At 49.5% G+C, this 12058-nt stretch overlaps 1 protein-coding gene across 1 annotated transcript in view; it reads right to left on the reverse strand.

The window, feature by feature from the left end:
- Positions 1–2232: 2232 nt before the first annotated feature.
- The window catches only part of LOC142881539 (steroid hormone receptor ERR2-like), a gene marked incomplete at its 3' end in the record, with an annotated part of 12814 nt that continues 2988 nt past the window's right edge, over positions 2233–12058 (reverse strand). The window contains exons 2-3 of the mRNA XM_076015867.1: positions 5727–6151; positions 2233–2349 (exon numbers count right to left, since the gene is read on the reverse strand). Coding sequence (XP_075871982.1) covers positions 2233–2349; positions 5727–6151 — 542 coding nt within the window. The remainder of the gene's footprint in view (positions 2350–5726; positions 6152–12058) is intronic.

Here is a 12058-nt window from a genome sequence, read left to right on the forward strand (position 1 = left end):
TTGGACTATTTTCAGCCTGATGCGAATGGGATTAATTGATTCAAAGTGACTCATTTTATATAAAAAAAAAAAGTTTTTTTTTTCAAGCACATACAATGAAAAACTGCCAACTTGCCTCTTGCAAACGGCGGCACGTTGATCCTCCACTCGGGGCAACCCCCCCCCCACCCCCCCGCTAACCCAGCAAGACGCCACGCTTCAAGAAAACGCCACAGTTTTAATCTCCTTCATGTTAATTGAGCGCCGTTAGTTTGAGAGAATCAGCTACTGTGCTGGCTGTGATGCTGCTGCTGCTGCCGCCACACACACACGCACACACACACACACACACACACACACACACACACACACACACACACACACACAGTATAAACAACACCCCATCATTTTTCCAGCTAGCGCCTCCCGCTGCTAGTTCCAGCTTTTATTTCTGATCTGCTGTTGTTTTCTTTTTTTCCTTCCTGGCTGCGGATCAGCGACCCGGTGTGAGATGCTTGGGGCCGCGGGGATGAAGTAGGGCTGCGTGTATAAATAGCGCAGTAACAGTAAGACAACGGACGGCTCCCTTTGCTTTGGTTTGGACACGAACACTCGCAGAAGCCAAAGAGGCCGCCGACAGGCGCGGGTGTCACCAGGAGTGAGCGCCGCCGTTAGCGGCGGGCCGGCTTCTGTTACCAGTCGCAGGACAAAATGATACCGCTGCATTTCTTTTTTTATTTTTTTTATTTTGGGAGACGTGCGACTGTTGTGTCTCCAAGCAGGCGCCTGTAAACACGTCCTGTAAATACTCCTCCTCATTGTTCCGAGTGGGTTTTTAACGAGCGGCACACAAGTCAGCGGGAGGAGGAGGAAGAGGAGGCAGAGGAGGAGGAGCAGGAGGAGGAGTGGAGCTGGTCGGGGGTGGGAGTGTGTGTGGGGTTGTTTCCCCAGCATCATCATCCAGCATTTTCTACCTCATTGTCGTCATTGCATCCAAATTCAATTCAACTCCTGTTACGACGATAACATTTTCTTCTTTTCACTGCAGGATCAAAGGTCAATCTGGTCTGCATGCACAAGCAATGTGCATCGATTCAGTGCAAGACTCACCGAATATTAAATTCATTCACCTAATCCACCCAAAAAAATAAATGAAAATTCAAGGATTAAATCTGTGCATCTCAATTTGCAATCAGAAAAGTCGTTTTTTTGATACGCAAAAGCAAATATGTTTGATATCTTTGACGATATAGAGTCTTTGCATCTACGAGCGACAGTTGTTTCAGCCAAACGCACAATTCACGCACTATTAACACTTGAGCGGTAAAATAAAATAAAATAAATAAGAGTGTAATCGTCGAAAGGGTGAAACTTCCCCTCCCGGCACTCCTGGAGGAAAGGCCACGACGTGCAGGAAGTGAGGTGGGACGGTCGGAAAAGCATTTAGCGGATCAATACGGGCAGGAGAGAGCGAGGAGGGGGTGGGGGGGGGGAAGAGAGCCAGACAGACGTGGAGAGAGACACCCCCAGACCCAGGGGAGCGAGGGAGGAGGTGGGAGGAGGAGGGAGGGGGAGGGAGAAGGAGGGAGGGGGAGAGTCTTCAGGGAACAGCCTGTGCTATCCAGGAGTACTGTTACCCTCCTGAGTCAGTCTCGGCTGGAACGTCCCACTCAGCACCTTCACTCGGCCGTGGGGGGGAGGGAAGGGGGAGACAAGATTGGTGGTGGTGGTGGGGGGGGGGGTTGGGTGGGCCGGGTGGGCCGGGTGGGTGATGTCACTGGTGTCTCCCGGAGGGCGAGGACGCTTCCAATACCGGCTCACTGAGCGCTGTTCTTATTTATTTATTCTGTCTGATATAAGATTAGAAAATCTTCATTTCCCATAGTCTGGAATTTTTATTTTCAATGTTGAGTCAATACATCGGGCAATATTTAACACTCGAGCTCCTGGCTGTGGTGTTTTGAGGTTTTCCATCACTTTGCTGATTTTTTTTCTTTATGTAATTTCTCAAATAAGATTTTTTATGTCAACGCCGCAAATCAAATCAAATGGCTTCAATTTTCTTTTGAGGAATTGAAACAGTAATAGCACGACGACTCGTTGTAATCACGTTGTGCTTTAAAAAAAAAAAAAAAAAGATATTTGCTCGGCATGGCGGCAATCAAAATGTTAAAAATCAATTATAACGTGTGTGTGTGTGTGTGTGTGTATATATATATAAATATATATATAAAAAAAAATCATGTGCCGAACCTTCTTTCAGCATGCCGACTTTGAGACACTTCATGAAGCGGCAGGCCTGGCACGACTTGCGTCTCCTCTTGGTGATCTCGCACTCGTTGGTGGCCGGACAGCTGTACTCGATATTACCTGCAGGGGGAGGAGGGGGGGCGAGGAGGAGGAGGAGGAGGAGGAGGAGGAGGAGGAGAAATGATGAGCGGCAGAGGTAAACAAAGAGCAGGGGACGAACACACACACACACACACACACACACACACACACACACACACACACACACCTCTTGTCCCAAGGTGACCCGCCCTGCCTCTGCTGAAGGAGAGGAGGCTTTAGTGGCATTTTGATGGGACGTGTAAAAGCCGTCTCTCCGCCCCTGGAACCCCCCCCCCCCCGACCTCCTCCCCTCTCCTCCCCCCTTTTTGATTCTGGGATAAATTAGCTTCATTAATGCAGAGCGTCCTCTCTCTCCCCCCCACCCCCTGCCCGTCCAGCCCATCCCGCCGCCTCACCTGAAGGATGATGGGAGATCTGCCCTCCTACAACAACGCAAGGGCTGAAAAAAAAAAAAACCTCCAACAACCGAGGAACCCTGGCGCATAATGTGGAAGAAACGCAGGACAACCTAAGCAGGCTGTATCATGTGACCGCGCGCCATGTATTATTCACGGCCGTCTCGGCGGCGGGAATATTTCCTGTGCAATCTGATCAATTGGGTCCGGAAAAAAATCTAAAAGAGCCTCGAAAAGGAGAAGTATTGAAACCGGAGCAAATGTGGCTTTTCAAACCAGTTTTTCCTCTTTTACATTTTTTGCTGTGGAACTGGTGGAACATTCTGGAATCTGGTGAATCCAAAGGTGGGAGAGACGTGTCATCACCCGTGAAAAAAAACGAAACAAAAAAAAAAAACCCTGCAGCAAACCACCAGGTGCTCCAAGATCTGCCAGAGCCAGAGCTCTGCCTTGACACACACACGCACACACACACACGCACGCACACACACACACACACGCACACACACACACACACACACACACACGCACAATCCCCTGTTGGTGGGCGGAGAAGGAAGGTGCCAACATTTGTCAGGATCCTTGGCGTGGACGGTGCCAGCAGGGTCACATGCACAGCGGGGGGGAAGGGGAGGGGTCAGGGGGGAGGGGGGGGGTGTCGGACTCGGGGCACAGCGCCAGGAAGTTTAGTGCCAGCGGCCGCCGTGCCTTCCACAGCGGCGGAACTCTTTTCAAGCCCGGAGCCGCGGTGCGCACACATGCCGAAGGTCTCGCCAGGCGCAGAAAATAAACACGGAGCTCCGCGAGTGGAGCGAGCGAGCGAGCGAGCGCAGTCACGAGGCAGCGGCTTTAATGGTGGGACTGGTCAGACTGGTGGAGGGCAGGTAGGGACGGACAGGACGTGGTGACCAGGTGCGATCATGGAGGAATAAGCAGCAGGGGAGCACAGCAGAAAGGAAAATTGAAAATACAAATGTATTGAACTCAAGAATTTAATGCAACAGGGTCAAACTACAAACTACGACTTGTGTGTGCGGCACTGCAGGGCAACAATGCAAATGCCACCGGTTCCAAGCTAAAAGATGAAAAATGTTATTTTCATGATGTGTTCTTAAGAAGACATTGTGAACTTTGACGGACAATTAGCTCCGATAGTAAACATAAATTACAATATTTTTATTTTATTTTAATGATCTAACTCCTATTTTCCACTATTCCTTTGATAAAGCAATACAAAATACGCACTTAGGTTTTATTTTTATTGTTTAGAAAAATCAATGACCAGCTTCCAGTTCGCTGCTGCTGCTGCTGCTGTGCTTATTTTACCAGAGAACCAATGAGAAGCGGAATAGATTTAAAAACAAAACAAAATAAAAACCTGTGTGTGAGTATTCGTGCGTGTGTGTGTGTGTGTGAGGGGTGAGATTGCGGGGGAGTAGAGGGTGAGTCGGGGGGGGGGGGGGGGGTCCACATTGGTCTTAAATTGCCTCCCTCTAAAAGCCGCCTGCTCGGCCGTCCCCTCTTAGTTAATCAGCTGCCGCCTCCACCTCTTCCTTCCTGGGAGGACGAACATCCTTCCTCAACCTCTTTATTTTTCCCTCGGAATTTTTTTTTTTTTTTTTGATATATTGTTATGCCATGCTATTATCCACGCGCTCGCCTCCACTCAGGCACCGGGACCTCTCCTTGTCCTCCCTCCTTTACCGAGGCCGCCACCCCCCCCCTCCCCCCCTCGGCCCCTCCCCTCCCTGATTACCATTCCATTAAAGCCGCTTCTCCTTTCAGCGAATGACCACGTCCTCCTCGTACCCTCGGCCCTGCTGCTTTTTTTATTTGGAGGACTCCTCACCCCCCCCCCGGCCTCTGCCCGTCCTCTGGAGCTTCTAATTGGCCGTCCATCTCCGCTCCCCTCGGGGTGTGGGTTTTTACCCGGGGGTTGATGGTGGGGTGAGGAGCTGATCCACCGCCCACCCACCGCTTCACGCCTTTCTTCCCGATGAAACGGCTGCTTCTTAATTACAGTCACCCGACGCTGATTGTTATTGAGCTGGAAGTCCCGCGGCTCCGGGACGAATGACGGACAGATTAGGTTCATTACGGGGCCTGTCCTCCGCGAAGGAGAGCACGGAGAGGGGGAGGGGGGGAGAGGCCAGTGTTTGCAGTGCTTAATGGGGTCCTCGCCGGTCGGACCGGGACGCTGGGACGCTGGGACGCTGGGACTCTGGGACTCTGACGTGTGTTTGAGATGCAAAAAACCTCCTAAACCCCACAAAGAATTAAGAAAGTGTTTTACATGCAGACGAGTTGCCCCCAGTGCAGTTAAAGAGTCTGGAGGCGATTAGATGCCATCGATTCCTAACAATTCTCATTTGTGTGTGTGTGTGTGTGTGTGTGTTTAGTTTTTTTTTGCTAACCTTTGGCAAAACTTTTAACAAAAAAAAAAGACCAAAAAGAAAGAAAGATAATCTGTTGCCGTGTGGTCCCCGGCGTCGCAATGAACTGTTTTCACTGTGGACACACACACACACGCGCACACACACACAAAGTGCAGTGGGTCACTGTGTGTGGTTGGACCTGCCGCCACATGTAGGGATGAACTGATTTTGTTTTTTGCAGTATTTACAATCTGACCACTTTAACTTTTTTTCTATTTCCCTCCTCAAACATGATTTGTACTGACAACAAAAGAGAGGACAAAAAAAAAAAATCTTCATCTCGGTTTTACAACAGCTGTCCCACATGGAGGGGAGACGGCAGGCATACAAATCACATGCTTTTAATGGAGGAAAAGGAATAATAATAATAATAATGATGATTATAAAAAAAATAAATAAATACAAATCAGAGCCAGAGCCAATCACAGTAAATTTCTAGACTGTTCCTGCTGTTCGGAATCACCAGCCTGTTTGTTTCGGCCACAGAAGGGCGAAAGAGATGACGTGGACCATTGAAGTGGCCCGGCAGGCAGCCAATCACCATCAACGACAGGCGGGTAAATACCTTGTATCGTCCTCTTGAAGAAGGCCTTGCAGGCCTCGCAGGAGGCCACGCCGTAGTGGTAGCCAGAGGCCGTGTCGCCGCACACCAGGCACAGCCTCTTGGGGATGGCGTTCAGCATGTACTCGCACTTGATGGGCGAGTCGTCGACCACGCCCACCGAGCACTCCTCGTAGCGGCGCAGGCAGGCGGCGGCGCCGCCGGCCCCCAACATGGCTGGGTTGAACATGGGCGGCGAGTCCAGGGCGTGCGGGTGCCTCCTGCCGCCGCCGTTGATGTAGCCGCCGCTGGCGTCCGAGTTGCCGCTGGGACTGTGGTGGCTGCCGGTGTCCACCAGCGAGGAGGAGGGGCTAGAGGGCTCGGTCTTGACGTAGGAACCACAGCTGGAGGACAGGTGGCGCTCATCAGAGGGCATTCTGGTTAGCAGCCTGTAGGAGGAGGGGGGAGGGAGGAAACGTTAGCGAAAGAAGAATTACAACACAGAGCAGCTTTCCTCCATCGCCGCCTGATCACAGCGAGAGCTTCATCCGCCCGCGATGGATCCAATCTGAGGGGGTTTGATGGATCATGTTACGCTGCCTGACCGCAACTATAGCGCCGAGTGATATACTACGGTGGCTTATTTCTCTCTCGGGCAAAATGCTAACTAATGAGCGTGTCAACAGATGCCCCCATACATCTCGCAAAAACAATGCCCGCGGCTGGTTGGCTGCCAGCAACACATGAACGAGCGACACTCCGGAAAGGCTTTTAATGGAGGCGGTGGAGGTGTCGCACTCAGCACGATCGTGGGCAGAGGATCATGGGTAATACGCGAATCGATCAATAGCCCTCCCCCGCGCCCTCTCCTCTCCAACGCTTAAAGGATGGCGCCGGGTTATGGCGGATGTCAGTGACGGGTTAAAGGAAGGAAGGAGCTGCGAGGGAGTTTCTGATTCATCAGGAAATTGAGATGTTTCGATCTTCAAACTCTTCTTCTTGCTTGTTGTCCCGCAACTGAGGGCAATGTAGCACTTCTCTGTCAAACTGGTGGTGGAAGGAGCTTTATTTGTCCACTGCACTCATCGGAGCATTTAACACTCTAGCAACTCTTGGACAGATGAGAACCTAACAGAACCACTTGTGCGTTTTAAAAAAAGAAACTTCCTCAATAAACTCCCATTTGTCACATTAGCTGAAGTGGTGCAATGCTGCTTATGCAAGTATGCTAGCCAGAAAATGGTAAGATCTACAGTATGATCTACAGGAGACTTTTCAATCATCTGTGCGTTTAAATCTTAGTAAACTGTTGCGTTTTTGGCCCCTCGACTAAAGTTTGCAGTTTGCTGGTGGGAAAAAAAAAGGAAGAAGTAAAAGAAGAAGAAAAACGCCGATGACAAAGTACTTGGAAGCATCTTTGGCCTCAGTTTCGATTTAAGATGGAGACTTCTTTTTAGGTTTTTGATAAAGCGTCTGACCGCCTGATCATTCAATCCTGCACTAACTCAGGACATTTTTAAAGTCTCTCAGTGGCTGCCAGACTACGATACCAAGTTACGCAATTTAAAAAAATAAAACTAATTAGATGAAAGCTGCACTCAGGAGACACGTTTTTTTTTGGAGGAAACTCTGATAATTCCCTCTCCAACTTATCATTTGGCTAATTCTGGGTCTTGTTTGGCAGAGTCGACGCCTGCTGATCTTACTCAACTTTAGCCTTCTGAATAGTTCCAGAATTGATTAAAACCTTTCTTTTTTTCCACAAACGCCGGCCAGATTCCTCTACGCAGGCTGCTCCTCGTTTTCCAGTTTGTTGCTGTGTGCAGGAATGTGCTTTCCCTCTGGCACCTCACTCACTCTGGAGCGTTTATATATATAAAGCCATGAAGTCATCAGGCCTCCGACAACATGAAACCTCCCTTTTAACTGCTGGAGGAGGAGGAGGAGGAGGAGGAGGAGGAGGAGGGCCTGGATCAGATCTATCGATCCGCTGCTTCCTTCCTGTTCCAGAGGAGGCACGAAAAAAAAACAAACCCTCCTCTTACGGATCCCAGACACTCCTTATGCATTTTTAATCAGCGGGGACTGTTAACACAGGCCGCGAGATGGAGCGATACAATGTTCGGTTGGTCGGCTTTCCGAGGCTCTTTGGGAATTTTTTCTTTGGGGGCGGCGTGGCAAATCTTTTTTTCATAATCAGCCGTCAACTTTGGCCTATTGGTATAAGGTATATTTTCTGCTGTCTGAGGGAACTGAAGGGAGCGGCGCGCCAACAGTTAATACATCACGGTGGCGGCGGCGGTGGTAGCGGTGGTGGGCGCGGATTCCCGTTGGAATTGTACATTGTGGCGTACGCAAAAAAAAAAAGTAGTTCATTTCCACACTTAGCACACGGCAGCGCTGGGGAGATGTTTTTTTGTTAGGGTTTAATAGAAATATCTAATGGGTCCTTTCAAATCTGTCGACTTGAAATAATGGCACGCGCCGCCGATCTGTGCAGACGGATATAGTTTCATAATTTGGTGCCCCCCCCCCCCCCCCTCCACCTGCCTCCACCCACCCATCCCCCATCCCTTTTTTTTCTCCCTCTACCTTATTATAAAGAGACAGTTAAAGCAAGAGTCTGACTTCTCGTCAACCTGCCCCGCTTCTTCCAACGCCCAACACACACACACACACACACACACACACACACACACACACACACAAGCGTATTACATCTCGTATGCAACGAGATGGGGCGTCTGCTCCGTCGCGCCGGAAAAAGAAAAGTACAAAAGCGAGCAGACAGACGTGAAGGTCACCTGCCTTCCCCTCTCTTCCCTGCTCGCCTTTTTTTTATTCTCTCAGACGGTCCGACGGCGGATGTCATGGGATTGGCAGACACGCCAGCGTCACCGCCGCGACCTCCCAAAACACTGTCAGTGAGAGAGAGAGAGGGAGAGGAAGGGAGAGAGAGAGAGAGAGAGAGAGAGAGAGAGAGAGATGTGGATACGCCCAGAAGCTGACCCAATGCACCGGCTTGGTTCTGAAACCAGGGTGGGTTTTTGGGCAAAAAGTCCCAAAAGTGTGTATATACGGGTATGTATGTGTGTGTGTGTGTGTGTGTTTTGGCAGGCCTCTCGATGCAGCCCAGTCTTTCAGATCCCTGGCTTCCCTTCATAAATCCTTCTCTCCTCTAAAGCATTAAATATATCATCCCGCCTCCCAAAGATTTTCACATTTTGTTTTGGTCCTTAAAAAAAAAAAACATTACAAAACTACCCAGAATGCACCACTCAGTGCAGTTTTCTCGCACGCTGCCCCTCCCCCACACCCTCCCCGAAACGCTGCTTCCTCCTATTTTTACAGCGTATTTTCCCACAAAGGGGAAACATTATTGTTGAGCCGGTGGTTAAGCGTGTAGCGCGGCGTGCGGCGTAAATCACGGCGCCCCAACGCGGAAGGACAGAGGCAAGGAGCCATGCATGAAATTAGTTCATTAATCTTTCCATGATGGGGCGTCCTTGTTTGGGGCAAACTCTATCAGCTCTAAACTGAGCGGCCGCTTCCCGCACTGACACATAGATTACCGCCGTGAGTCCGCGGCCGAGGCGGCGGCGGCGGCGGTGGAAATGGATGGTCGGGTTGCGGCGGGAAAATGGTGTCGCCTCAGCGCTAAAGCAGCGGCGGCGGCGGCGGCGCGGGCGCCATACCCACACCGCACAAATGAAGGTCGGGAAATAAAAGTGCGCGTTACGCAGTTTGAAGGTGGCGCTGCTGCGTCGGTGGTTAATGGTGAAGTGAGCGTGACGACATGAAAAAGCTAAAGTTGAAATGCACGATAACGGCGCTAGTGAACGTTTCACGCCGCGAGCGCAAACTTGGAGGTATTTGACGGCTTAAAAGCTTTTATTTTGAAGTTAAAGGAAATATGTTGGTTTCTCCTGATTGATTTTATTTTTTAAAGTTTTATTTTGGAAGTTTTTTTTTTGCCGCTGTACTTGTCTGCTACTTTTTCTCTGAGAATACACTGAAAGCCAAAAATGAAAAAAATGATAACAAGTCTTTGTGTAAAACAACTTTGGTCGCTCCTTCAAGCAATTTGTTTTTGGTTTCTGCAGAACATAAACACAGCGACAGAACTAAAGTCTGTCTTTTAATACTAATTCACAGTTATTTGTGCTATTAAAAGTAAAAAAATCAATGAGTGCAAACTAAATATTTCCAAGTGAGAAACATTCTTTTCTCCATTTGATTTGACAGAGAGCGATTATCAAAAAGTTTTTCTCTCATTTCAAAACACAATGCCAAACGATAACGACAACAACAATACAAAGATTTGATGCATTATTTTCTGGTTCAATTCTGATCTTTGCTAAAGTCTCAGTGTGAACACAATCCCAAGACAGTTTGAAAGGAAAAAGAAAACAAACTTTTTCACCCCACCGAGTTCCCACGTAACCCGAACGCGACGTGGCCGTGAACGCAGCACTTCCCCTCCACTCCAGCTGCTCCTTCAGACTCTACTCCCCACACTGGCCCTCCCAACTCCCCCCCCCACCTCCTCAATGTCACCGCCACCAAAGGGGAGATTGCACAGATTTCCCACGTGGACGTCCCCTCCTCACCTGGAGTATCAACCAGCCAATCTACATACACGTCCAGCCGCCTGCAGGAAAATTGCTCTGGCTCCCCCGCCGCAAAGTCAAACACACCCCTAACTGCCTTTTAAAGAGAGACAGAAGAAGAAGAAGAAGAAGAAGAAGAAGAAGAATGAGAAAGAGGAGAAGAAGAGGAGAAGAAGGAGGAGGAGGAGGGGGAGGAAGAAAAAAAAAAGGGAGGGATAAACGAGCGGCGACTTAAGCCGTCATTGGGAATCAGAGGGGGACTCATGAGGGACAGTGGCCGTATTGATTTCATAAATAAACAGAGATGGCCATCGATCCTAATGTTATTTTGCATTTCAATTACTGCCCAGAAACATAACCTTCAAACGTCTGCTCCTCCACAGTAATAACATCCACTGATAATCACAAGCCAGCCTTGTCCGGCGCAAATTGGCTTTTCTCTCCCTCCCTCCTTCCCTTCCTCCCTCCCTCCCTCCTCCCCCACCCTCTCTTTCCCTCTCTTTTCTCTGCCCCTCCTCCCCTCCAAATGTGTAAATGACACAACTCTGCATTTGCCTAATGGTACGGTGGGGGGAGGGGGGGGTGAATCTCTAGTGGGAAGCGGGAAAGATCTCGCGGTCGGTTACAGCGAGCGGCTCGCGGTCAATCGACGCACAATGCAAATGAAAAGGCGGCGACGAAGGAGGAATTAAGTTCCCGACGTGAGACCTCGGCGACTCGCGATGAGGCTCATTAAATTAAACACGCCGGGCCGAGGTGTGTGTGTGTGTGTGTGAGTGTGTGAGCGCCTGTGTGTCTTTGCCTGATCAATGAAACAAACTCATCCTGAGGAGTCCCCTCTGCTGCTGCTGCTCTCTCTCTCTGTCTCTCTCTCTCTCACACACACACACACACACACAGCAGCCACATCAGTGTTCTGATTAAAGAGATGCAAAAAAATAAAAAGACTCGACATCGTGATGCATTCAGAGTCCTTGACGGCCCAGAGGAGATATTGACATCAAGAGAACGTTGTGACGTGTAACGAGGTTATTTCTTCCTCTCAGAGAGCTTTAATAAACAGGAAGTAGAGTGGTCTGACTGGTGGTGGTGGTGGTCCGGGTGGTCCGGGGTGATGGTTTCTAATCTCAAGTCATTTTTCAAAAGCTGGTGGGAAAAAGAAAAGTTGGAGGGGAAGCGGCATTCTTGTTCTCACCATGTGTGTATGTGCTGCTGTCGCCGCCGCCGCCGCCACCACCACCACCACCACCACCTGCTCCCAACATCCATCAGTGGGGCCATAAGTTTAACTTGGCGTCAAATCAGTAGCAAAAAAAGAAGAAAAGAAAACTATTCCGGAGGAAAACTATTCCGGAGAAGCTGGTGTCACTAACAGTGTGTGGACAGCTGCTGCTGCTGCTGCTGCTGCTGCTGCTGCTGCTGCTGTGTGTTACACAGCAAGAGGCAGAGAGTCCCAGGGCCTCCATCAGCAAAACAAGACTTCTAGTCTGCAGCGAGTTTTCGAATCAAAAAAAAGTGAAATTTTGGAGGTGAAACAACAGCATTGAGAACGCCTCGACCAAGCGGCTGCATTAAAATCGGCATCGCCTTTCATTTTAAAAACACGCAAGTGCGTCTAAAGTTTCAACACTAAAAGAGGTTTTGAAAAAAAAAAGGTTGTTGTTTTTTTTTTAAATTCACTTTGTAGGGCCTGAACACAGAAAATCAGGCGTTGACCCTGAAGTGGCCGAGGACGCAGCGTTTTGG

The sequence above is a fragment of the Nelusetta ayraudi genome, unplaced genomic scaffold (genome assembly GCF_046127955.1).
Source record: "Nelusetta ayraudi isolate G7.1 ecotype Tasmania unplaced genomic scaffold, CSIRO-AGI_Nayr_v1 ptg000202l, whole genome shotgun sequence".
Classification (NCBI taxonomy): Eukaryota; Metazoa; Chordata; class Actinopteri; order Tetraodontiformes; family Monacanthidae; genus Nelusetta; species Nelusetta ayraudi.